General features: G+C 53.8%; 1 protein-coding gene and 1 long non-coding RNA gene across 3 annotated transcripts; one reads left to right on the plus strand and one right to left on the minus strand.

Annotated features, from left to right (window-relative positions):
- The first annotated feature begins 2,283 nt into the window (after positions 1-2,283).
- PEDS1 (plasmanylethanolamine desaturase 1) lies at positions 2,284-25,628 on the plus strand. Of its 2 annotated transcripts, XM_045771528.2 has the most exons (6): positions 2,285-2,513; positions 10,191-10,310; positions 19,637-19,728; positions 20,875-21,019; positions 22,356-22,568; positions 24,561-25,628. In XM_045771528.2, exons 1-6 carry the CDS (start codon positions 2,390-2,392, stop codon positions 24,680-24,682), a joined length of 816 nt encoding a protein of 271 aa, XP_045627484.1. In that variant the 5' UTR covers positions 2,285-2,389; the 3' UTR covers positions 24,683-25,628. The 2 variants fall into 2 exon arrangements, with proteins under 2 accessions (XP_087709635.1, XP_045627484.1); XM_087853509.1 differs by lacking the exon at positions 10,191-10,310 and having other exon boundaries at positions 2,284-2,513.
- Positions 19,147-20,879, minus strand: LOC123775924 (uncharacterized). Its single transcript, XR_006775202.2, has 3 exons — positions 20,167-20,879; positions 19,620-19,819; positions 19,147-19,315 (listed from the first exon to the last, which is right to left on the minus strand). It is a non-coding gene; the product is annotated as an uncharacterized LOC123775924 (long non-coding RNA).
- Positions 25,629-27,017: the final 1,389 nt, after the last annotated feature.

Here is a 27,017-nt window from a genome sequence, read left to right on the forward strand (position 1 = left end):
ACCTTTGCCCCGCTCACCTATCCCCAGCTGAGGCCTGTGATTCCGCCTCTTCCCTCCTTTCTGGGTTTGCTCTAACTTGGTAACCAAAAGTGCATGTCATTCTCGAGGCCAGAAAAACAACTTGATGCCCACTTGACATCTCTGCTTGGAACATCCACCATGCATCTCACGCGCAATACACCCAAAACAGGGCTGCTGGTCTCTCCCCCTCCCCAAACATGCTCCCATTGTGTTCTCTCGCAGCTCAGTCAACAGCACTTCCACCCTCCCAGTGGCTCCAGCCCGGAACCTGGGAGTCATCCTCGACTTCCATTTCCCTCACCCCCATAACTCATCAACCAGCAAACGCTGGCCGCTCCCCCTTCAAAAACACATCCAGAATCAAGCACTTCTCCACGTAGACGATCACCCCAGTCTGACCCTCCATCCACTCCTACCTGAGCCATCACAGTCACCTCCTTCTGGTGTCCTGCCTCTGCATGGTCCCTGAGTCCATTCCTTGCAGGCAGCCAGAGAGACCCTATTAAAATGTAAAGTCAAGGTCACTGCACAACTCTTTACCAGAACTGCCCAACAGAACTTTCTGTGATGATGGACATGTTGTACATCTGTACTGTCCAATTCGCTTGCCACCTGCCACATGTGACTCCTGAAATGTGCTTAGTGTAACTGAAGGTCTGAATTTTTAATCTTACTTAAATAGCCACACTCTGTTGGCAAGGCTGTGGGAAACAAGCACTCTTGAACACAGCTGTGGGAGTATAAATTAGCATGTGATTCTAATCCCAGTATCCACCTACCTAATGATGGTTTGTCTATATCTACCAAAATGACAAAGGCATTTAACTTTTATCACAGCGATCCCACTTCAAGAGTGTGTCATCTTGACCCACCTTCACATGCAACTGTGACATCACATAAAAAGTTGACAACATCCAAAGACAGGACCATCCAAAGATGGACCAAGCGTCCATTCAATAGGCAATTAGTTAAATGAGTTATGGTCCAGCCACACAATGGAATACGATGAAGTTGTTAAACAAATAAATAAATAAATGGAAAAAAGAATAAGGAAATACGACACCTAGGGCACGAAGAAAGGAAAAAACACAGAAACTGGACTTCATCGAAAGTAAAAACATTTTTGTGCATCAAAGGACATCATGCAAAAGTGAAAAACAAAATGAGAAACAATATTTGCAGATCATGTATCTGATAAGAGTCCAGTGTCCGGAACGCATAAAGAACTCGTACAACTCAACAATAAAAAGACAAATAATCCAATTCCTAAATGGGCGAAGAATTTGAATGAAAGCATTGGGCTGAGCCTTAGTTCACTCAGCAAGCGTTTACTGAGGTTCTACCATGTGCCGCACGCTGATCCAGACATGGGGATTCAGCTGTGAACAAAGCAAGTCCCGGCCCTCAGGAACTGGTTTTCTGGTGGGTGAGCCATGAACTGCAAGTTCATTGCCCGTGACAAGTGCTGTGAGGACAAAACATGATGATGTCACAGTGACTGGAGGAGGGAGCAACTTTGAGCAGGGAGGTCGGGAGGGGCCTCTGAGGAGGCAACATCACTGGTTATTAGGAGCCAATGAAAGGCTGTTGACTAGCTCCTGGCCCGGCGTCTAACAGATGTTAAGCGCTCACCAAATCTTACAGTGACGCTTAAGGTCATTCTCATCAGTTTAGTGTCCTCTTCCTCAGGAGAACAGGAGGTCCTGGGGCTCAGGCTTCTCCTCCCTGGGCGCTCAACGCCAGCGGGCACACAGTAGGTGTACGCACGGTCCTCGTAACCTCTGCACGCGGTAGGGCTCGAGAAGCTAGCCCAGGCAGAGTGGGCCCCAGCCAGGGAGCACTGTTCGAAGTGTCCACCAAGCGCTGGCTCCCTGGCCCCGGCCCGGCGCCCTTCACTCGCGCTCCTTCCACACAGGAGGCGCTTGACAGTGCGTGCTAAAGAAACGCCTGTTTCTGGGTCCGGCGGCACACGACCTATGCCCATTGCACCGGCCGGTAAACCGAGGGCGAGGTGGGCGGTGCCGCGCCCGCTCCTTCCGTGGCGCCGGCTGCTGGCCCGGGCCGGGGGCGGAGAGCTGCCGGGAGGGACGCGCCGCCGCCCCACGCTTCCGTGCCCAGCTGCGCCCAGCTGCGCTCCTGCCCCCCGAGCGCCGCGGTTGGCTGCGGCTCGGCGGCCGCTGATTGGCCATCGCGGCCCCGGCGCGGTCCCCGATTGGCTGTGACGCGCGGCCGGGCGAGGCCCCCGCCGGCGCCTCCGCCGCGCCCGGCGCTGAGCGGTCATTGGGCGGCGTGATCTCGCCGCGGTTCCGCGGCCCTGCCGCCGCCGCCGCCTCTAGCAGAGCGCACCGGGCGGGCCGGTCGAGTGGTCATGGCGGGCGCGGAGGACGGGCCGGGTCAGCAGCCGGAGCTCGACGAGGATGAGGCGGCTTATTGCCGGCGCTGGGGCGCGCAGCACGCCGGGGCCCGCGAACTGGCCGCGCTCTACTCTCCAGGTAAGACCTCCCGGCCCCCCCCCTCCGGGCCTGCAGTCACCAGCCCGGGCTACGGACAGCGACCCGGGTTCCCCAGATCGGAACCCCAGTCTCAGGCCCCGATGCAGAACTCCAGCCTCGGCTTCTAACCTTGCAAATAGCGCCCCCACGTCCGGGGACCCCACCCCAGAGCCCCTTCCAAGCTCAAGCCAGAGCTCCAGCCACTGGGCTTTCTAGATGCACAGACAATCCCTATATCAAGGAACTGCCATTTCAGCTCCCCGGACCGCATGCAGAGCTCCCATCGCACCCCCAGATCCGGATCCTAACCTCAAAGCATCCTCGGCTGCAAAGAGCGTCCCTAGACTTAGGGACCCCCATCCCAGGCAGCCCGTCAGCTACATGCACTGCCACTCCCTCCCCACCCCCCCCCACCCCCGGCCCTGGCCTCTTGAAAGTCACGGCCTATCCCAGGTTCTCCAGATCTGGAATTCACACCCTAGGGCCCCATCTGTGCCCCAGCCTAGCAGCAGTGACCTCACCCTCCAAATCTGGGCACGTCAGCCTCCCTGCTTCTAGGAACCGCAACTCAGGAATCCCCAGCTACCTAGAGCCCCAGTCGCCGCCCTTCCCCCAAGCCCCATTCTAGTTATAGCTTCAGTGGCCACGGACCACCCCCTCTCCCAGCAGAGAGGAGCCTCAGCTCCCACTCTATTCCGGTATCCCGGTATCCCGAGTGGTGAGGGCACTGTAAATCTTCCAGTTTAAGCTCCTCCCATATGCAAGCCTCAAGTCCAGCCCTTGCCCCTTCCCCATTGCATATATTAGCCCCCTCAATTCTCCAAACCAGACCACAGTTTAGAGACCTTTACCTACCGTTCTGCCCCTAGAACATGGTCCCTGGCTCCCTCCTGCTGTGCCTACCATTTATGCTCCGGGGAGCACTAGCTTCCCCACCCTTTTCTGACTTCCAGTAGAGCCCAGGGAATCTCATTCCCTGGGCCTTCTGTCCCGAGGGGTTAAGGAAGTGCCATCGAGAACTCCAGAGTCAGGTGACTGGTTGCTGCAGGAGGCCCCTCTGCCTGGATATCGCCATCACACCAAGCTTTGTTTGTCAAACATTCTGACATCTTTCCTTTTGCCAGGGGACAGCCACCATGCACAGCCCTTGCCTGGGGTGGGCATGGGTCCACTACGACCTTCGGCTTTCTACTCTGACTGGCCCGGGTTTGCATACCATCTCTGCCATCACCGGCTATGTGACCTTGGGCCATTTGCTTTCTTGTTGAGTCCTAGGTCACCAGAGGCCCTTTCTGGGCTTGCAGTTCCATGCTCTGGGTGTGATTTTTTTTTTTTTTTTTCCAAATGACTTGGGTACCTGGCCCATGATGCCACGGTTTCTTTAGCTTGTTTCCAAAGCATCTAGCCTATGAACCTAAAACCTCCCGCACTCCCTGGGACAGGCTGGGCTTGGCATCCCGACTGCTTCTTGCTATGTGACCTGAACCAAGCCACTTTCCCTCTCTGAGCCTCAGTTTCCTCACCTCTAAAATGGACATAAAGTTTACCTGTTCCTTAGTGTTTGGGGGAAGAGGCAATGAGATCATCCACTTCGATGCAGTGCCTGGCATACAGTAGGTGCTCCCTTTTGCTACCCCAGTAGTCTGGTGTTTCCTGTGAGTCTCGGAATAAGGTGTTTCACCTCTCTTGTCCTCAGATTCACCACCTGAGATTTGCGGGTAAGGATTCAAAAGCTTCCTCCCTTGGTGTCCAGCTCTGCCCACCTGGGTAAACCCTACCCACTTTCAACCAAATCATACTCAGGCATTCTGAGCTCCCCCAGGAGACTGCCATTTCTCCATTCCCCCATGATTGCATCTTTGTCTCGTTCTGATTTCCCCAAATGCCCTCCACCCTCTGAAGAACAGCCATGCAGGGATCCGAGGCTGCAGATAGCCTCCAGATGCCCCAAACCTTCCGTAAAGGCCTTATCTCCTCTTGGCTTGGAGCTGGGAGGAGGCCAGGTGGTGAGGAGTGGAGAAGTGGGAGACTGGTCAGACTGGTTTCTCCAAATTTCATAGGTCTCCCTTCCTCTGTCTCTGTTCCATTCCTGTATGGCCTTGCAGAAGTACCTTGACCTTCTCTGGACTTGACTTAAAAAATGAGGGACCAGGCTCAATACATATGGAACATCTTCGTCCCAGTCTCCATTCTAAGCCCTGAAGGCAAAGCAGCGAATAAGAGGAAACATAGAGCTGGCATTTTACTAAGCCCAGTAAATAAGGAAAATAGTTCCCTTGCCCAGTAGTGGCAAGCATTATGGAGCAAATACATAGCAGAAAAGGGGGAAGTGAAATGTTGTTGGGGGCAGTAACATTTTAGAGATGGGGCAGTTAAGGCTTCACTGAGTGAGTAATATTTGAACAGAGACATGAAGGGAGGGAGGCCTGAAGATATTTGAGGAAGGATTGGTCCAGACCAAGGACCCAGCAAGTGCAAAGGCTCTGAGGTGGGAGCATGCCCGGAGTGTTTGTGGATATAAGGAGTCCCATGGGCTGGAGAAAAATAAGCAAGGAGAGAGTAGGAGAAGCTTCTGGGTTCCAGGACTGAATTCTTGATATTCTTGGGGCCAGAGGTGGATTGGCACGGTGACAGTTGGCAGCAATAATAAGGCAGTTAACACAGTTGACATTTATTTAGTACTGTTCGTGCTGGACATTTTCTCCATGTGATCTCATTTCATCCTCACCACAACTGTCTGAGGTGTCCCCTCGATACTAACTGCATTTTTCAGGGGAGGAAACAGAGGCTTCCCCCATTCCCCACATCTTGTAGCCTCGTCATAGCCCAGCCCCAACATGTGTTCTTCCTAAGCTTGTCCTGTTTGGGATCAAGCCTGCATCTACCCCTCCCAGAGGGCAGGGTCAGCAAGGCCTGGGACTGCTTGCATTTGATTTGCCTGGCACTTCATGAGCCCCCTGTCCATCTTGAAGACATTTCCTGAGGCTTAGCAAAGAGTAGAGACTTGCCTGCAATCACACAGCCAGTTAGCGGGGCCAGAACCAGAACACTGGTGGAAGGAGGGGGATGTTCTAGGTTCCGTGTTCTTAATCTTCACTGTGGAAGGGAGCCAGCCCAGGGTGGGTGTGCAGGAGGGGCCCAATGTTCCAGGTCAGTGGAGCAGCATGCGTGCAGGGCCGGTGACAGAGCGAGTGGGCCTAGTGTCTGCGGGGAGCTGTGAGTAGTCTGATCAGGGCAGCACTGGCTGGTGGGAACAGCAAAGGGCCAAGGAGTGAGGCAGCCTCAGCCTTATCCTGTGGGCTCCAAGTGTCTGGCCAAGAAGTTGGGGCCTGGTCCTAACGGATCCCGGGAGTCATGGAGGGTCCCTTAGCCCACTGCACTCCGGGTTCGGGGTTCACAGCAGCAGCCTGCCCTGTGCCAGGATTTGTGAAGGACTTGGCAGGCTTGGCAGGCCTCGTGGGCAAGCCCAGAGGTAAGGCTGGTGCCCAGCTTCCCCGCAGGTACCCGTGAAACGTGGCTGTGTATGTGGTACATCTCAGGTGCCCCGGCCTCTGGGGGTGGACCCTCAGGGGTCACTGGAGCCAGCTCTTCAAACCACCCTGGCTAACACAGGTACCTCTGGGCCTGGGGGAGACAAGGATCTCTTAGCTTGGGGTCAGGGCAAAGATTCGGCCCCCCAGAATGGACCTGGGGTCCCTTCCCAGGCCAGGCCTGGTCCCTGCCACTCTGGGCTGAGTTTTCACTCTGTCTCCTTCACTCTTGTTCTTTTTCCATTTCTTTGTCTCTCCTCTCTGGCCACGCTCTTTGTCTTTTTTCTCTTTGTCTCCCTATAATCTCTCCATGTCTCTGTTTTTTCCTCTCTTCCTGTCTCTCCCTTTCTCATTTCTCTGTGTCTCTGATTCCTGTTCTCTCTCATCTGTTTGCCTCTCTCTCTTCCTCTGTCTCTGTCTGGTTCCTGCCTTTTCTCTACCTCCTGTCCCCCCACCTCCCTGACGCCAAGGGCCATCAGAAGTACAGGTTATTCAGGGCTTGTCTGACTGAAACAAGAAGAGTCGGGCCTGATGCCAAGCCCTTGGCCGCCATGGCCTGCCCCCAGGAAAGCAAAGATGGCCGAGGCCTGGCGCCTGGCCTCCCCTGCTCCTCCCAGCCCTCCACAACCACCACACACAAGCCTGATCTCTTCCTCAGGCCAACAGGCATTCACGGCCATAACTCAGAGCCCAAATCATGGAGCCTGGCCAGGCCAGGGGCTGGCTCAGGAAAACAAGGCCCAGCAGTCTGCCAGAGGTGGCCCAAGCTCTCATGTCCTAAGCAAACCCCTTCTCTCCCCTGGGCCTCAGTCTGCCCATCTGTATAATGACACCACTTTAGACCACCTGGCCCTGCAGGCCCTGCCAGGCTGACTGTCCATGCTGTGACTTTGGGCCGGTCATTTAATCTCTCAGGCCTCACTTCTCCCTCTGAAGGACAGGGCAAATGGTCCCCAGCCCACAGTGTGTGGCGAGGATTGGCTGAGCTCATCCCTGGCACCATAACTGGCATATAGTAGGTGCTCAGTGAGGGCCACTTAGTATTATAGATGTATTCTTTATGGATCAAAGTTGAAGCACTTGGTCTGGGAAGGATCCAGATTCCAGAGGCCAAACATAGATGGCGTTTAGAAGGGAAACTATTCCGATTTCAGGGACATTCTCCAAGGCACGGGGAGAGAGCTGGGCGCTCTTTAGAACCAGGACAGCTCCAAACATCCAGGCTCACTTGTCCCATTGACAAGCCCAGGATCCAAACCCAGCTCTTCATTTTTACCCACTGAGCCTCAGTTTCCTCACCTGGGAAGTGAGATCATGTAGCTCGTCCCTGGAAGCATTGAGACTTGAATGAGGGACTGTGCATCCGGCTCAAAAATGTAGGTGACTGCGGGGCTGCCCCCAAAGGAAGCCACCCAGTAGAGGCCGCAGACAAGGGAGGAGACTGGACTGAGCCGGGAGCTCTTGCCCCATCCCATGGGGGCGCATAGCTGCTGCTGCTCAGGCCTGGGGTGCCCAGAGCCTTGTGTTCTCAAGAGAAACAGGAAATTAGGAATTGTAGGTGATTGTTTTTTAAGGTAGCTAATTTTATTTATTTATTTAGTTAGTTAGTTAGTTAGTTAGTTAGTTAGTTAGTTAGTTAGTTAGTTTTTAAGCCAAGAGCAGAATGTGCTGGAGGGAGCTGGTCTGCAGCATCTCTAATGTGAGCTGCACCTGGCACCCCAGCTGTGATAGGCCTCATTGTGTATCGGCCATTGTTACTGTTACTGCATCATGTTGCTGTCCCTGCAGGCTGGGGGGCAGGCAGGCTGGCATTGAAGAATCACCTTTCCCTTACCCCATCCACCTGCCCCCTGCAGACTTCTGCTTCTGAGTCCCAGGCCCAGGCCACAAACAGGAACCAGAAAGGGGAAGGCTGTTCTGGGCAGATTACAGTGACCCCAGGTAGGGGCTGCTGGAGCAACAGTGTCACGTGGCCCAAGGGAAACGGCCACTAAGAAGTGGGATACGAGAGGTTCCAGGCCCACATCTGCTGCTGTGGGATGGCTGTTGGGGTCCTCGCACTTGTTGGACCACAGTGTCCTCATCTGCATAAGAGGGGACCAAGGGAATGCAACCTGGGGCGTGTCCCTTCTCCCCTCTGACTCTCGGTCTTTTCACAGGGCAAAGGGAGGGCCACTGTTCTGATTCTGGCCCAGGGCGCAACGTTGTATGTCCTGGCCAAGGCGCTTCTTTCTCTCTCTGGGCCTATTTCCCTATCAGGAGCAGTGGAGTGTCTGATATTTCCTTCTAAGGTGCTTTGATGAGGGGCACCCAGAGACAAAGCCTGGCAGTGGTCCTCTAAGTTTCTGTTTAGAAATGTGTTCATTCCATGGACATTTATTGAATACCAGCTGTGTGCCAGGGCCCTGGTGAGCAAGCCAGACATGGTCCTGGGCCTCCTGAGTTCACATTTGGGTTGGGGAAGATGGATGTCATAGGAGCAGCCCTATTCTGGGGGAGTCCAAGAGTCAGAGGAAGCATCATGGATAGCCTCCTGGACGCGGAGGCTCCAGGCCGAGGTCTGCAAGGGCATTGCCAGAGTCACTCCAGATCAGAAGGGAGGGAAGGAAATAGCAAGCACTAAGAGAGGACAGACACAGGAGGAACCTCTCTCTCTCTGCCATGTCCCCTTCAGTTGTTAATCACTCACAGGGACCTGCCCGGCCATAGGATCCTAGTCTGTAGCTGACCAGCTCTGCAGCCTTAGGTTACTTCCTTGGGACCACTCTGACCCTCTGATCTCTCATCTGCAAAATAGCATCACCTCAGCAGGTACCTGGCACATAGCAACTGCTCAGTAGATGTTTAACACTAACGATAAGAAGATTACTATCATTAAGGGTCTTCTGTGCCCTTGGGACCAGCTGCCCGGGAAAACAGTATCCCCAGGGGTCCTGTAGCACAGTCTGCACCACCCACGCAATGTTTCCCTTCCCTTTTATTTTTTTTAATTTTAATTTACAATTATGAGGAAAGATTTTTGATAGAGGAGTACATTCACAAATACTAAATTCCAAGGGGAGTAAGTGAAATCCAGTCTTGACTAGGTAGCTTTTTCTTACCTAATGGCTGCTGCTTAGCGCTTTGCTTTCTTGTGCTCACCAGTATGTCCTGGACATCCTCCACGGCCACATATAAACAGCCGCCCAGGCATTTTTTTTCCTGGCTGCAAGGATGCCGTGGACCAAATTGATTTGGCTGATCCCCCAGGCGATGGACACCTCTGTTGTTTCCAGTGTTGAGAAAAAGACAGCTCAGACGAAGCTGCAGTGAGTGAATCAGCTTCTCTGAGCCCACATGCCTTTTAAAAATATGTGGCAGGAGATGTAAAAAGATCTCACACCCCTCTCCTGATTTCTGGCTTCTCTTAGGAATTAGAAGGTTGGGAATCCTGGGTCCACACTCCCACCTGGCAGGAGTCAGCCTGTTAGTGACCCTCCTTCACAAAGGGCACGTGTGCCACAGCCCACCGCCTCCACGCAGCCCACCTTACCCCCCGTCGCCTGCTTGACCCCTGGAGGCTTTGGGAGTTTACGACCCCTCATCTCTTGTGTCATGCTCCCAGACCCCCTGCTCCCGGCAGGAACCCTAGAAGTGGTAACCAAGGCCCATTTCTCCAAAATCCCTGACTCAATGGAGCCCTGCTTGATGGACATTGGGCGGGATCTGATCCTCTGGGGTTAAAAGGTGTTATTAGCCTCCACCTCCAAATAATTATGTACAAAAGGGGACAAATGATGCAATGATGTCAGTTAAAAAAAAGCTCATTGCAGTTCCCTGGAGCGTCTGCAAAGAGAGCCCACCAGGGCCCGGGAAACAAGTTCTGGTCCTGTCTGCCAAAGAATTGGCCTGCGCAAGCCAGCTTCATGGGCTGGTGCCTTGGGCAGACTCCTCCCCTTCTCTGGGCTTCAGTGACATCATCTGTGAAATGGGTAGGCCGGGGCCTGTTCTTCTCCGCAGCCCCTATGTTCAGCCTATGCCTAGCTCGTTAGACTCCTTGAACATGGTGGCAGAGCTCATATGGGTCCAGCTCTGCCTGGCTCTAGTCTGCAGCCCCGTGGCCTTCGCCACCCGGCCCGCGCTCACCTCTGGCCTCCTGTCCCCGCAGGCAAGCGTTTCCAGGAGTGGTGCTGTGTCGTGTTGTGCTTCAGCCTCATTGCCCACAACTTGGTCCACCTCCTGCTGCTGGCACGCTGGGAGCACACGCCCCTCGTCATGCTGGGTGTCGGTGAGTGCCCATGGCCCCCTCTCTGCCTGCCTCCGTTTCCCCGGGGGTCAGGGACCTACCTGCTGTCTGTGCTACTCTGGTGGCAACTTGCACACATGGGTAACGATGCGTGGCTATGCGTGCTCACATGTGTGTGCGTGGCTATGCGTGCTCACATGTGTGTGCGTGTGCCCGTGTGCACACGTGAACCAAGGACGTGCTGTGGGAACCCCACCTCTGTCTCAGTGACACCTCTGTTCCTCCTCTTACTTGGGCCAAAAGCCTGGGCATCATCCTCAGTTCCTCTCTTTGTTTTCCGTTCCACACACGGACCTTCAGCAAATGCCCTTGGCTCTTCTTTCTTTTCTTTTTTCTTTTCTTTCCTTTTCTTTCTTTCTTTCTTTCTTTCTTTCTTTCTTTCTTTCTTTCTTTCTCTCTCTCTTTCTTTCTCTTTCTTTCTTTCTTTCTTTCTTTCTTTCTTTCTTTCTTTTTTATGATTGTATTTATTTGAGAGAGAGAGAGAGAGAGAGAGAGAGTGAGAGCACAAGCAGGAGGCAGGGAGAGGGAGAAGCAGGCTCCCCGCTGAGCAGGGAGCCCAACACAGGGCTCAATCCCAGGACCCTGGGATCATGACCTAAGCTGAAGCAGACATTTAACCAACTGAGCCACCCAGGTCCCTTAGCTCTACTTTCAAAAGGCACCCAGAATGCAAACATTACTCTCCACCTCCACTGTCCTCACTCTGGTCTGGCCATTGGCCTCTCCTGCCCTGACTTTTGTGGGAGCCTCTCCCTGGTCCCCAGCCTTCCCCTTTGCCCCCATTGTCCGTTCTTCGCTGGTAGCCAGAGGATCCCGTTAGATCCTCATTAAGGTCACACTACACCCCCATTCTCTGTGTTAGTAGAATAAAACCAACTCCTCAGTACCACCTGGCCCCAGTTCATCCTCAGACACCATCCTTCTCCATTCTTCTCTGGGGTGTCCTGCTCCCTCCACACTGGCCTCCTCATTGTCCCACCACCATGCACTGTTGGACACCCTCCTATCTCGGGGCCTTTGCACATGCTGTTCCTATGCCTGGAACTCTCTTCCCACACACACCTACCTGGTTCACTTCCTCATCCAGGTCTCCACTCAGAGGTCACCTCCTCAGGGAGGCTCTCCCTGATTACCTCTCAAAAATAGCAGCCCTACCATACACCATCCCTTAGCATACTCTGTTATACGATGTATTTATTCGCTCAGTATCTGTCTCCCTCCACTCAAATCTCAGATCCCTGAGAGCAGACATTCTTGTGTGTTCGCTGCTGCAGCCCCAGCCCCAAGCACGAGGCCTGGCACACAGTAGGTACTCGATAAATATTGATGAAATCAGGGAACGAAGGAATGAGCAAGCTGCAGCTTACAGTACTTGCTGCGTGTTTCCCATTGGTCAGGGCTCCCCCGTCCACAGCCGGAGAGTTGGTTGCTACACTTGTCATCCTTTTCCAGAGGAGCAAACGGAGGCTCAGAGAAGGGCTGGCCACCATCACACCTCAAGCCAGAAGCACAACATATTTCTTCAGTCACAGTCTCCACCCCCAGGTCCTGGGGTGACTCCTTCCTGTCCGTGCACCGGCCTCCCCTGTGCCCTCAAACTCAGGCACTCATCCCCTCCCCTGCCCCAGGCTCCCAGGCAGAGGGGCCGTTGTGCCCTTGGTCTGTCCGCCTGGCCCTCCCTAAGTGTTCAGCTCCCACAATCTCATTAAAAGCACTCTGGCTGCATAAGCCAATAGTGCTCAGGCTGGCTAATTGAGCCAGCTGGGTATGCGGTGGGGTGGGCCTGTGCTGGGGGCTGGGCCAGCTGGAGGAGAGGGAGTTAACCCATCTGGTGCTGGGGAGCCACACATGCCCCCGTGGCGCAGGGGTGAGAGGGACCTCACCTGCAGCCCCTCTGCCTGCAAGCACTACATTCAAGGGCAGGAATGTGGCCGGCGTGAGCCCTGTTGCCCCCTCTGGGGGTGGTTATGAGCAGCCCTGGGTTCAAGTCCCAGCTCTCCTACCTCGTGGCTGTGGGGCCTTGGCAAGTGTTGTTACGTCTCTGAGCCTTGTTTTCCACACCTGTGAATTGGGGCTGTTTGCAGTACCTGCTCATCGGGCGGCTGTGAGGGCAAAATGTAGGTGCGTGTATCCGTTTCGCAACGGATATGTCCGAAGTGCCTCCCGTGCGCCAAGCCGCACGTTGGGCACTTTTAACTCCTGGTGCGAACCTTGTGAAGCGGCTTTGCTCACCATCCTGTGAGAGGCCGGGTGACTTGCCAGTTGGCCCTCCCCGGGGCAGCAGCAGAGTCTGGGCTCATACGTCCAGACCTGCCCAGCTCTTGAGCCACAGCCTCTCCCCACAGGGGCCATACAGCCTCCAGTTAGCGCTGGGAGGAGAGCGTGTCTGCACCCGGGTGTGTGTTGTATGAGCCAGGAGCCTGGGTGACCCAGGCAGGCCACCACCTCCTCTCCCTGGTTGGGATCAGAGCTTCCAGTCCCTGGCCCAGGAGCTCTCTGGGTGTCCGGTCACCGCATGTGACACCAGTTCCCCCATCCCACACCTTTGCCTCTGGGCCGATAAGAGCAGACAATTTCCTGATAGTGGTGTTTGCACAGTCCCTAATCGATTTAAGTAGCCACCCTGATTTGTGTATTAACATGCAGGAGGCCAGGCACCGTGCCAGTCTGCAGAGCCTGCCTCTAGCCCAGCACTATCTCCCCAGAGGTTCCGGTGTCCCGGCAGGCCCTGGAAACCAGGGGAGGCGGAAGCATGAAAAGGTGCCCAGTTAATAAACACTGACCGATGATGCAATGCTGGGAAGCAAAACCAAGATAAGAGAACAGGCAGGAAAGGCCTTTCTGGAAAAGTGGCATTTGCAGGGAGACCTGAAGGAGGCGAGGGAAGAAGCCAGGCAGATATCGGGGGGAGGGGGGGGCGTGCAGCAGGGAACAGCAGGTACAAAGGCCCAGAGGCTGGTGTGTGCCCAGGGAACAGACGGGAAGCCAGTGTGGCTGGAGAAGAAAAAGTAGTTCGTGGCAGCTCAGAGGCAGGAGAGGCGGGCACAGACTGCCAGGCCGTGGTCTGGACACGGGGTTTTGTTCTCTGGGCCACAAGGGGCCATTGGTGAGCTGCAGGGAAGATGGATGGGGGCAGAGAGGACCAGAGAGGAGGCGAGGATGGTGGCCCAGACCAGGTAGGGCAGTGGAGGCAGTGAAAAAGTGTCAGATTTTCAGTGAGCTGTGCAAGGTAAGCAGCCAGAGTGTCCTGTCAGATCAGCTGTGGAGGTGAGAGAGGGCCTGTCAGTGGCAACTCTCAGGCTTTGATGGAAGGGACGAGGTGGGAAGAGGCGGCTTGAGGGGAGATGCTTGAGCTGCCCGCCTGAGAGCCAGGGCTAGGTGCCGAGCAGGAAATTGGAAATCCATGTCTGGAGTCCAGGAAGGAGGCTGGAGATAGAAGGCTGGAGGTCCTCGCAGTAGAAGAGGTATTTGAAGCACAAATGCTGGCAGAGTGCCCCCAGCGGCTGAGTGTAAGTAGAGAAGAGGCCCCGGGGCCTCCAGGCTGGGGGGCCGGACGAGGTCACAGAGGGCAGGAGGAGAATGTGTCTCCAGAAGACTTGGGGGTCAACTAGGAGTGGCCACAGAGCAGACCAGCAGGATGGGGCAGCGAGGGGACCCCCGGATTTGTCCACATGGAGGCCATCAGTGACCGTGACAAGGACAGCACTGTCATCAATGAAAGCATGAACAAATGAATGCCTCTGGGAGCCTTTGAGCTGTTTGCTGTGCCTGGGGAAAGTGGAGGAAGAGCGTGGGCGCTTGTGAGTTGGCTCTTGAGGCACGAGTAGGAATTTCTGGTGGCCTGGTAAAGGGGAGGGTGTTCCAGGCAAGGGAGCACAGTGAATGCAAAGACTGGTGGTGACGTCAAAGGTCACATGGCCTCAGGTCAGGTGAGGAGTCAAGCTGAAAGCTGGGAAAAGGTGGTAAAGTGGGGATCTGGCCCAGGCCCCTGTGGAGCAGCCTGCCTACAGCTGATCGCTTATTTTTGTTGTTGTCGTTTTTTAAGATTTTATTTATTTGTCAGAGAGAGAGAGTGCCTGGAGCACAGGCAGGGGAAGGGCAGGCAGAGGGAGAAGCAGGAGACTTTGCTCAGCAGGGAGCCTGATGCAGGCTTGATCCCAGGAGGCTGGGATCGTGACCTGAGCCCCTGAGCCAGAGGCAGATGCTTAACTCATTGAGCCACCCAGGCGTGATCGTGTCGGTCTTAGCTGCTCTCACTGTCTCCACACCAGGCCTTGAAATGGGAGGGGGCTCACAAGTCACAGCTGGGTGACCTGCAGCCAGATGAAGGCCCCACCTGCTGAGTCAGGGTAGCCCGGAGTGAGTTTTTCACCATCCTGTACCCGATTGCAGTGTCCTGCACATGGGGCGCTGACCAGGCCCAGGCTGCCCCCAGGATGAGCCGGCTCCAGCCTCGGCCACCTGCGCTGGGACAAAGACTCCCTGTGTGTTTGCCCCGGCCACCCCTGCCCCCCGTTACAGCCTCCTCAGGCAGCAGGCCAGGAGTCCTGGAGTCACTGCTCTAGAAACAGCCACTTGCAGAGGCCCGGGGCTCACAGAGTCCAAGGGGGTGGGGTGCTCCTTCTCACCAAAAATAACTCCTGACATCTCTCCAAAGCACACGTCCCTCCCTGCTCAGCAGCCTGCAAGGGCTAGGTGCTGGTCATTCGACAGATGACAAGACTGAGGCCTGGGGAGGGGGGTAACCCCGAAACTACTAACTAGAGCTACCCCCGGGAGCACTTACCACGTCCCAGGGACTTACTTTACGTGCGTGAGCCCTAAGTTTACTAACCGATTGTACTTAAGGAGAGTAAGTGCCATTAACGTCCCATTTCTCAGACCTGGACATGGAGGCTCAGCATCTTTATGAACCGCCCTCATGATGGTCCCTGGCCACTCGCCTGCATCCCCTACTGCCCTTACCCTCCGAGTCTCCTTTGTCCTCTGGAAAGTCGGGATGCGTCAGGGCTTATCTCTATGGACGTGAAATAAGATGATACAGTTTTTCAAAAATAGACTTTATTTATTAAAACGGTTTTAGATTTACAGAAAATGAGCACGTAGTATGGAGAGTTCCCATAAGCCGCCTGCCCCCAGTTGCCCGTATTGTTAATATCTTACATTTTACAACTGTGTCGTACACATGTTAAAATCAAGATACCAATATGGAGACATTATTATGAATTAAAATCCATAGTTTATTCAGACTTCCTTAGTTTCTTTTTCTTTTTTTTTTTTTAAAGATTTTTTTATTTATTTATTTGACAGAGATAGAGACAGCCCACGAGAGAGGGAACACAAGCAGGGGGAGTGGGAGAGGAAGAAGCAGGCTCCCAGCGGAGGAGCCTGATGTGGGGCTCGATCCCATAACGCCGGGATCACGCCCTGAGCCGAAGGCAGGCGCTTAACCGCTGTGCCACCCAGGCGCCCCTGGACTTCCTTAGTTTCTACCTAACGTGTCCTTTTTCTGTTCCAGGATCCCACCTAGGATGCCACTCATTTACTTATCATGTTCCTTCAGGCTTCTCTTGACTGTGACAGTTTCTCAGACTTCCCTTGTTTTTGGTGACCTTGACAGTTTTGAGGAGCCCTAGTGTCTCATAGGATACCCCTCTATGGGAATTTGTCTGGTGTTTTTCTTTTCTTTTCTTTTAAGATTTTTTTATTTACTGAAGAGAGAAAGAGAGAGAACCCAAGCAGGGGGGAGGGGTAAAGGGAGAGGGAGAAGGAGACTCCCCACTGAGCAGGGAGCTGGAAACGGGGCTCCATTCCGGGACCTTGAGATCACGACCTGAGCTGAAGGCAGATGCTTAACCCACTGAGCCACCCAGGCACCCCTGGTGTTTATCTTTTTATTTATTTATTTACTAGAGTAGTGGGGAGGGCAGAGGGAGAGGGAGAGAAGTAGACTCCCTGCTGAGCGTGGAGCCTGACAGCACAGGGCTCTGTCTCACGACCCATGAGATCATGACCTGAGCCGAAATCAAGAGTCAAGACACTTAACTGAGGCAGCCAGGCACCCCTGTCTGGTGCTTTTCTTAGACCCCGTTCTGTGTTTGGGGGAGGAAGAGCTCAGAGGTAAAGTACCATTTCCATCCCATCATGGCCAGTGAATGTCTTATCAACATGACTTAGACTGTGATGTTGACCTTGACCACCTGGCCCACGGAGGTTTGTCAGGTTTCCCCACTGTAAAGTTACTCTCCTCCCCCTGCCTTACGGTATCCTCCCTGGAAGGAAGTCACCGTGCACAGCCCATATTCAAGGTGTGGGTGTTACATTCCCCAATAGTGCATTTTGACTTAAGGTCCGGCACGCAGGAAGCGTTCCGTAAATGTTAGCCGCTATCATAAATATTGTTTTTCTATTATTTTTATTATTATCATTCTTGTCATGTGTAAGGATTAAATGCTTAGGACGATTAAGGAGTTAAGATGTGTAACCGGTTTAGGACTAGCCTTGGTGCAGTTCAGGGATTAAGAGAGATAAAACATTTAAGGTGCTGGCGCAGGGCCTGGTACCTATAAGTGCTCAATAAATGTTGAGTGAGAACAAATAAATAGCTGGCATCTTTGCCCAGAGGCAGTGTAGGCATATGTCTGCCTACAGGCTTGTGTGTCAGCGTTCACAGCAGCTCGACTCCTCGCATCTGCATCTGAAACCCGCCGAGACGTCCAGCAGCTCAGTGGGCAAACTCACCCTGGTGCATCCAGACAGGGGACTACTGCTTAGCAATACAAAGGATGCGCCATGATAGAGATAAAGCCGGGGGATGTGACCAGGAGCACCTGCCGGGGAGGGTGCCTTTAGCCAGGGGTTTGGGGTGATGTTTGCCCTGAGCCAAAGAGGAGCTAGCTCCCTGGGGATCTTCAGGGAGAGATGGAGTGCCAGGTAGAGGGACAGCAAGTGCAGAAGCCCTTGGCTGGGGGCACCTGGGTGGCTCAGTCGGTGAAGTAGCTGCCTTTAGCTCAGGTCATGATCCCAGGGTTCTGGGATCGAACCCCGCCTCGGGCTCCCTGCTCAGTGGGGAGTCTGCTTCTCCGTCTCCCCCCATCCCTCCCCCCGGACTTGTGCTGTCTCTCTCGCTCTCTCAAATGGATGAAATTAAAAAAGAAAGAAAGAAAGATTTTATTTATTTGAGAGAACAAATGAGAGAGCACAGCGCGGGGGTGGGTAGAGGAAGAGGGAGAAGCAGACTCCCCAGTGAGCAGGGAGCCCGAGGCGGGGTTCGATCCCAGAACTCTGGGATCATGACCTGAGCTGAAGGCAGCCGCTTAACCACCTGAGCCACCCAGGTACCCCTATATAAAATCTTTAAAAAAAAAAAAGTCCCTTGGCTTTTGTCTCCCCGGCCTCCCCACCTCCCCTAGCCCAGATCCACTTCCTAACACTGTCATTGAGGAGCAGAACTGCCCAGCCTGGATGGCATCTAGGGGGTTTTCTGTAGCCTCCAGTGTCCCAAGGCCCTGGACCCCTGTCACCAAGGAGCTGAGGACCCCAGCAGAACTCAAAGAACCCTTAAAGGGCCCTAGCTGGACCTCAGAAGATTTCACAAGGAGAATCAGTCTGGGGAGGAGGAGGGAAAGAGTTTGCCTGAAGTTCTGTGACCCATAAGACTGCACATAATGCCACTCAAAACTGCATTCGTGGCCTACGTGGTTTACAGCCCCCCCCCCATCGCTCTGCCCCAGGGGACAGTGAGCTCAGCGTCTGCTGCATCTCTGGCTCTAGAGCTTGGCACACAAAGACAAAACGGCTGAAGAGCAACAGCAGTTGATTGGTTTGCTATATGCCAAGCACTGGACTTAGTGGTTTGCATTGATTAATTCAAGGAATATTTACTGAACCCCTACTAAGTGCCAGGAACGGAGACGCAGCCATAAACAAAAGACTAAAACCCCTGCCTTCGTGCAGTTGACATTCTTGAGTGGGAGAGACCATGAGCAAACAAGTGACATCCACGAGGATAGGCGCTTGGAGCAAAAGAAAGACAGGAGATAGGAAATGCTGCTGGAAGATGGGGGTGGTTATAATTTTAGATCAGGTGTCCCCAGCAGATGTTTGAGCAAAGACCTGGGGGAAGTGAAGGAGTGCGCTGTGCTACACCTGGGGAAGGAATATTCCAGGCAGAGGGAACGGGAAATGCAGAGAGCGATGCAGAGGTGTGTGAGGTGAGCGGGAGGAAAGGGAATAAGCCAGGAGGGCTGAGATGGCAGTGAGCAGGGAGAGTGATGGGGGATGGCACCGGGGTGTTCCCTTGCACAGGTACGGGGCCACTCTGCCTCAGTTTCCCCCTGTGTGCAGGGGCGGTGGTACATCCTGCTATGATAGATTTGGACCTCAAGGCAGGTTAAGAGCCCAGCTGTGCCACTTGCCATCTTTGTGGCCTCTGCCTAGTCACTTCTGTTCTCCAGGCCTCCTGTTTCCACCTCTGTAAGGGGACCATGAGGATGGTACCTACTTGGACCAGACTGAGAATCCACTGAGATCAAGCATGTAAAGCACTTGGGCCTGGCACTGAAAGTGCTCAATCAATGGCAGCCACTGTGTTTTTTGTAGTGGCAATTCCCATCTATCTAGAGGAAACTAGGGCACAGAGAGGTTAAGTATCATGCCCAAGGCCACACAGCTAGTGAGAGACAGCTAGGATTTAAGTCCACATCTAACAGCTCTTAACCTCTGTATTATACTTAACCCTCAAGTGAGTGAATGGTGTTGAGGTCTTTGAAGGAACCCCAGTCCAGTTCCGAACACATTGAGAACAAAGTCAAGGAAATCACTGCCGGAGACCAATCGTGACATTTATTGTGATCAAAGCTACGTTGGAGAGGAAGGCGTGGCTCCTGTCTGCATCCGAGGTGTTTTCCGACACCAGACCCCAGAAGGAAATTTCCATCTAGTCACTGGCAGCACCCAAGCAGAGCGGGCTTCCCTCTGTGGAGTGACTGGGGGTCAGAGAGAAGGGAACAGTCAGCTCCTACTAGGGAAAAGTTGAGTTGATCTGCTCATGCCCGGTTTATTTCCTCCAGACCCACCAAGCAAATGAGTCCCCACATATCCCCTGGGCAGAGCAAGTAAAGCGACAGGAGTGTTATACCTAAGGCTCCATTCACAGGGAAGTAGAGAAGGGACACCACCCCCATAACAAGTGAGTGAGCAAGCAGGCGAGTGCATGAACGAGGGACTCCCTACTGTGGGGTGGAGGGTGGGCAGGGCTGCCCCGCTTGGGGTCCCCCACCCCCACCTCACCCTCCTTTTGTCCACAGTTGCAGGCGCTCTCATTGCTGACTTCTTGTCTGGCCTGGTGCACTGGGGAGCTGACACTTGGGGCTCCGTGGAGCTGCCCATCGTGGGGAAGGTGCGTATGTCGACCCAGCCCTGCCGCCCAGCAGGGCGTTGGGCTGTCTGACCTTGAGTGAGCCCCCTTCCTCTCTGAGCCTCCTGTTTCCCTGTTTGAAAGACAGAAACCATTGTTCCAGCCTGACCCCATGCCCATCCCCTAGGGCCAGAACCCACTGGAAAACCCCCTGGGATTTTCTGGAAGCAAAAGCATCAAGCATGGGATAGTCAGAAAGTTTTGAGCCCCCTGAATTTGGAGGCCACATCTTGTTCTCCTTTTCCAGCCCTGCTGTGCCTCACCGTTTGTTTTAATCGAACTTTACCTTCTATCAGACTTCTTTGATTGTGACAGAAAGTCCAGCACAAGCTGGCTTAGCCAAACGAAGGTACCGGTTTATGTAACAACATTTCAGAGTAGAACCAGGGTAAAGCATGGCGGGGCCTAGGACAGTCATACCGTGTTTTCATGACTCCATCTCTCTCCACGTCTCCCTCTGCTTTCCTCTGTTGGCTTCACTGTCACGTGGGCTTTTCCTTCATCCTGCCAGCTTGGCCCCATCGGTGGAAAGAGAACTCTCCTTTCCCACAATTAGAGCCAAAGTCCCATGGCTCCCTCCCATTGCCCCAGCGCAGGTCACCTGCCTACCCCTGTCAGTCAGGGTGGCAGAGAGATGCTCTGATTGGCCGGGCCAGGGTCACATGCTTACTTTTAACTAAGGGGTGGAGGGGTCAGTCCCATGGGAACATCTTGTACCAATGGAAGGGGAAGTCGGGGACACTGTTACCAGGAGGGGCGTGGCCACAGGGGAGAATTAGAGGGGGCCTGCCTGCCGCTGTGAGGGGCGTCCTCAGCTGTATTAGAGTGGGGAAGAAGGGTGGAGATTGTCTCCAACTCCCCTCACGTCCCTGATGAGGAAACTGAGGCCCCAAGTGGGGCATTACCATCCCAAGGTCCCCGCCAAGTCATTGTGACCATTTTCTGCCAGAGCTGCTTAGACCTGGATCCTGAAGGCTCCATATCAGCAGCATGGTGGAGTGTTCTGGCATCCCAAAGGCCAGCAGGCAAGTCCGAGTCCAGTGTGCATGGAAGGTGGTGGAGAGAGGCTGGCCACCCCAGGCTGACTGGTCCGATATATCCCTTCTCCCGCCCGCACCCCCACCCCAGGCTTTCATTCGACCCTTCCGGGAGCATCACATCGACCCCACAGCCATCACCCGACACGACTTCATCGAGACCAATGGGGATAACTGCCTGGTGACACTGCTGCCTCTGCTAAACATGGCCTACAAGTTCCGCACCCAGAGTCGCGGTGAGTGTGCCAGCTGGCGGTGGGCTGCAAGGGGGCCGTGAGGACAGACTCCCTTCACGACGTTATAAAACATTTTTAGTTATCGTCCTGGAAAATTGGGATGTTCAACATAAAAATCTGTGTTACTAGCTTCTCCTAGACAATCCGCTCTGGCCATCCTGGGTCCTCGTTCCCATTTGGCTCCACTGGGCGGGAGCTGAGCTGCAGCTGCCATCTTTAGCTGGTCCCCCCTTCCCCGCTGCTGTCCTACACCGGGACCGCCTTGCTCGTCTGCATGACCTGCCCGGCCCTGAGGGCTGCTGGCTCGGCTGCCCTGGCTTAGTAGCAAGAATAGAGGCAGGAAGTTCCGAGTTCTGATCTCTGCTCCGCCTGTTTGGGGGAAGAAAGCAAGTCATTTTCACCTCTGCGAGCCTCAGTTACCTTATCTGTCAGGTGGGCAGAAGCAAGGGGGGGGATAAGTACTTCCTCTGTGCCATGTCTTGTTCTAACAGCCCACACCTCATCGATCCTTAGAGCAGCCCCTCCCTCTGTGGGCAGATGTGAGGACTTTCTGTGGTACAGTGGCTGCTGCGGTGCCCGCCCATATCCTCTTACACAGGCATGCGCCCATCCCCCAGTTACCAGGAGTGGTAGCTGCTAAGAACTCCCAGCTGTCCCTTCTAAGAACTGCCAAAGCAGGTCTCACATCTCCCCTTGGGATAAGCCTAAAGCCTAAGGCTAAAGTGATAGGAAAAGCCTACAGAAGACCAGCCCTCTCATCTCTGGGTGGGACCAACTCTGTGGAGCCCTTAACCCTCCAGAGCTGCCCCCAGAATCAGACTGAGTGAGACGAGACTCCCCCAACTCCATCATTGCTTAGTTCTCCCCCTGCTTCCCTCACCCCCTCAGATGTTTTTCTGAACAGAGGACGCCCCCCCCATTCCTCCTCATATAAATTATGAGCACAGGAACCCTTGTCTCAGGCTCTGCTTCTAGGGAATCTGGACAAAAATCTATTCCCATTTTACTGATGACGAAGTTGAGACTCAGAGAGGCAGAGGCACTGACCCAAGCTCATATAGCCAAGAAATGTCAGAGCACGGACCTGAACCCAGCTCTGCCTGACTCCAGAGCCCTCATCTGCAACTCTTTCTTATGCTTACTCCATTATCTGCCCATCGAACAGAAGACAAGACTGAGGCCCAGAGGGGAGTCTGAACTTGCCTGAGACCATGGGGGAGGGTGTAAGGAGGCCTGGGAGCTGCCCAGAGGCAAGTGGTGAGGGCCAGGCTGGTGGCGGCCCCTCCCTGTGACAACTGTGTGGCCCTGTGGGCACCACCCTCTCCCTCCCGTGCAGAAGCCCTGGAGCAGCTGTACCCCTGGGAGTGCTTCGTCTTCTGCCTGATCATCTTCGGCACCTTCACCAACCAAATCCACAAGTGGTCACACACGTACTTTGGGCTGCCACGCTGGGTCACCCTCCTACAGGACTGGCATGTCATCCTGCCACGCAAACACCACCGCATCCACCACGTCTCTCCCCACGAGACCTACTTCTGCATCACCACAGGTGCGGCTGCCGGGTGGCGTGGAATAGGCTGTCCCCACCTCCAGCTGTAGCTCCATCCCTGGGGTCTGTAGGGCAAAGGTCACAGGAGGAGGTCCTGGAATCCCTGTCCTGCAGGAACATGCTCTTACAGCACACACGGACCTACTATGTGTCAAGCATTCTAGGTGCTGAGGACACAGCAGTACAAGGGAGATAACCTTCCCCACTCCCACCTCCCACCTCATGGAGTTGAGATTCCACCCATCCAGCCAGCAGATATTTGTTGAGCACCTACTATGTGCCACACACTGTCCTGGACTTAGGACACAGCACTAAATGAACAGGCACAAATCCCTGCCTTTATGGCATTCCCATTCTCATAGGGGCCATGCCAGACAGCACCTAAGTAGTAACATTTAACCTGCTTACTGCTGTGGAGCAAAGTAAAGCAGAGGGTTGGAGAAAGAAATGAGGGACTTTACCCTTGAGAGAAGGTGATCGGTGAAAGCCTCGCTGAGAAGGTGACATTTGAACTGAGGGAGAAGATTGCAGATCTGGAGGAAGAGCACTCCAGGCCACAGGAACAGCAGGTGCAAAGTGCCTAAAGGAGGAACAGCTGGTTGGTTTGAGGAACAGCAAGGTGGCTACTGTGGCTGGAGTGAAGGGCATTAGGGGCAGAAGAGAGGGGAGATGACCGAGTCTAGAAGTGAGAAATGCTTTGGGGGACAGAGCAGGGTGAGGGGCAGAGAGTCATGGAGTGAGGAGGCAGAGTTGCTGTTCATAGAAGGAGGTCAGAAATCTGAAAACAAGCGTGGGGGAGACCCTGCAGCCAGGTCAGGACAGACCAGTTCAGACAAAGGGAATAGTAAGTATAAAGGTCCTGAAGCAGGAACATGCCTGTTGTGGCTGAGGAACAGTAAGGAGACCCACATACCATTAGCAGTTCATGGACCAGTACCAAAGGTGAATGGAGCAGGTTTTCTGGGGCCAGTGGGCATCAAACTTCAATGTGGCAGAGCTGCTCTCGGCATCCTGATGGCAAGTCAGGCCAGCTTCGGCTCAACTGTCAGCTTTTCCATGTGTGCCTTTAGGAGTCTCGGAGACCTCGCTGATGTCCTTTCTCTCCCCCACGGGATGGGGCTGCAGCCCCCTCCTTCCATACCGCCTTCCCAGGCCTGGCCGTGAATGACAGTATGGCAGACGCCAGGTGCTTGGCATGGGATAGGTACTTGATAAGTTAAAGCTCCTGGTTTGCGCGGGGCACAGGGTGCGTTGTCTGTCTGGAGGCAGAACTGAGAACCACAAAAAATATTTCTTGTAGGTCTGAAAGTCATGTTCTTTGAGGCCAAGTGGAGGGGTTAGAATTTAGGCCTACGATCGATCCTGGTTTGGCCACCCACTAATTGGGAGACTCCCCTGCAAGCCTGTCTTCGCATCTGGAAAATGGGACGCAGTAGTACCTACCTCATGATTTGGGTGGGAGGCTGCAGTAGAGAGGAAGTAAGATTGTAAGCAATATTTATTAAGCAATATTTATTGTGCCAGGGGATCACCAGTGGAAAAACATGGGGTTGTGCTGTGTGGAGCAGGACATTCTAGTTGGAAGTTGCAGAGAAAAACCAACACAAAACAGGAAGGTGGTGAAATAATGAGAATGGTTACAGGTTATCATAAAAGCTGTAACAAAACAAAAGAGGGTGATGTGGTCAAGGAAGGCTTCCTGGAAGAGATGGCAGGTGAGCCTAGTAATAAGAAATGCTGCCACCGTGCCTGGCACACAGTAAGCACTGGGTAAGAAAGTGAATGAGTGAGGGGCCAGAGGCATGTGTGAACAGCCCTTGAGCCCATTGGTGGGAGGTCCCCAACCCCAGATACCTTGGTCAGCCTTTGTCCCCTGCCCTGTACAGACTTACTCCTAGGTGCTCCTGCCCCAGGCAAAGCCAGCACTTTCCTTCCATCTCCTCGACTGCTGCTCTCCCATTCAGCCCCCCCGGTGCCCTGTTTCCACTGCAGGCTGGCTCAACTACCCTCTGGAGAAGATAGGCTTCTGGCGACGCCTAGAGGACCTCATCCAGGGCCTGACCGGCGAGAAGCCTCGGGCAGATGACATGAAATGGGCCCAGAAGATCAAATAACTCCGAGCCTGCCACCTTATTGCCAACCTTCCCCAGCCCCCCAAACCGAAGCCATCTGCCAAATTCCAGCCTCCTTGTGCTGGCCCCTCCAGATGGAGAGGATGCCTCCTGGGCTGGGCCCGGGCACCCCCCAGCCCACCCCTCGTGACACAGAATACTTGAGCCACTGATTTTTCATTTCCTATTTTTCATTTTCTTTCCTTGGCCCCTCCCCAGCCACCTGAGCTGCTCTGTCTCCAAGCCTGACTCTGCAGAAAAACGAGCCCCGCCCTGCCAGCCATTCCTTGGGTAGAGGGGAAGCTCATCCACTCCCTGCACTCCTCCAGCCCCCCGCCTCACTGGGCAGTCCTTCAGTGTGGCTGGCGTTGGGGCCACTGAGTCGTCTTATCTGTCTCTCCTTGTTTGCCCCCAGTGGTCTAGGAGCCCCCCAGGCACACCTATGTGTCCCTGGAGCATTGCCCTACTATGGCCCTGTGAACTGACCCTGAAGGCCTGGGTGGGTGGACAGTCCCAGGCACCACCTTCGGCCTAGCCTGTCCACCCAAGGATGGCCAAGTGCAACAAGGGTCTGAGGGCAGCCGGCCAGAAGAGGCAGGAATCCCCTGCCCAAGCCTGGACCCCCTTCTCCCCTGCCCCTCCCCATCTGCCCATGGGATTCCAGCCAGAGCTGATATTTCTAATCAGAGGATGTCTTCACAGAGTGCAGCCCCTGCAAAGGGCCTTGGTCATCTGGAAGGGGACACAGAATCCCCTCTGGCTAGGGGGATGTCCGAGAAGGAAGAATGGGGCTTTTTTGTTTTGGTTTGTTTTTTTTTAAAGGTGCTTGCTTGTTTAATGTAAATAATAGAAAGCCTTAATATCTTTTCTGTAACACGGAGTAATATTTTAATGTCATGTTTTGGATGTACATAATATATTTATAACAAAGCAGCAAGAGTCTACTTAACCTCGGCTGCCTCGTGTTTCCTGGTTGGCTGGGGGGTAGGGGGTTTAAGGATCCTGGAGGGTAAGGCCCTACCCCTAGCCCATTCCTAGCTCCCCTCCTCCCACCTTGGGCTCAACATGGGAGCTTTGTCACTTGAGAGACAGTGAATTAATGTTGTCATCTGCTCCAAACAGTTTTGGAGGAGACCCACAACTGGATGAGGAATGGTCTTCCTGCAGGAGATCATGATGATAGAGTGATGAAGGCGGATCCTATTAGTGAATTACTTCAGCAAATGTTATTGGCCCCTGGTGTGTGCCAGGCTCTGCCTGGACACTGGGGCACACAGCAGTGAACAAACAGACAAGGACTTACCCTGGTGGAGTTGACCTCCTGAGGAGAGAGACAATAAACATAAATAAATGCACATGTACATTCAGATGGTGATTTGTAAAGGAAATCAAAAATAATGTATCACATTGGAAAAGCAGGGTGGGGCAGCTTTGGCAGGGTGGTCAGGGAGGGTCTCTCCAGGGAGAGATATTTGACCTGAAACCTGGGGGAGGAGATGGAGCCATCGAGGGGTAGGAGGCTGGCAGACTGGACAGCAAGTGCAATGGCCCTGAGGCAGGAACAAGTCTGAGGTTTTCAAAAGACAGTGGGGCCAGACTGGAGTGAACAAGAGAAAAGTGGAAGATCCGGTTGGAAAATTAGGGACTTGTTACATGGAGCCTCACAGGCTGAGGAAGTTGGGAGACATTGGACATTTTAGACAAACGAGCATCTTGTTCATTTATTCATTGAACAAGACATTATAAGGCACCTCCCATGTGCGAGGTACTGAGATTCTGTAGTGAACATACAGACATTACAATCAATACCTAGTCTGGGCTAGATAGTTTCTGCAATATTAGCCCAAAAAGTGGGGGGGGGGGGGGGGACAGATGATAAAATACTCTTTAGAGTGGTCACAGATAAAGCTTTTTAAAAATTGTGACCCATAACTTAATTTTCCTTAAAGTTTGGCCACCACTAGATTTGTGACTGTCCGAGGGGACCACAAAAGGAAAGGGAATTAGAGTTCATAAGTGACAGGAAATAATAGCTTAAATAAAAATAGCTAAAATAATTTGATTAACCCCTATAGCTGAAAAGTTGAGAGGAGGTGGTTGTGACTTCAGGTTTGCCAGGAGTCAGAGGCTCACATGATTCACCAGACGTTGGTCAGTTCGGTTCCGTTTTTCTCTGAGTTGAGACTTGACATCGGACCAGCTCAGCAATCTCAGTGGGAAACGTTTCCCCTCCCAGTGGTTGCAGCAAAAGCCCAGGGCAGGCTCTCAGGGGGACAGACTGGGTCTTGTAGTGAATGGTTCTGGTTGGCCAGGTTTGAAACATGCTCACCGGGGGCTG

Source organism: Ursus americanus, chromosome 22 (genome assembly GCF_024610735.1).
Source record: "Ursus americanus isolate L20-20 chromosome 22, mUrsAme1.1.p, whole genome shotgun sequence".
Classification (NCBI taxonomy): Eukaryota; Metazoa; Chordata; class Mammalia; order Carnivora; family Ursidae; genus Ursus; species Ursus americanus.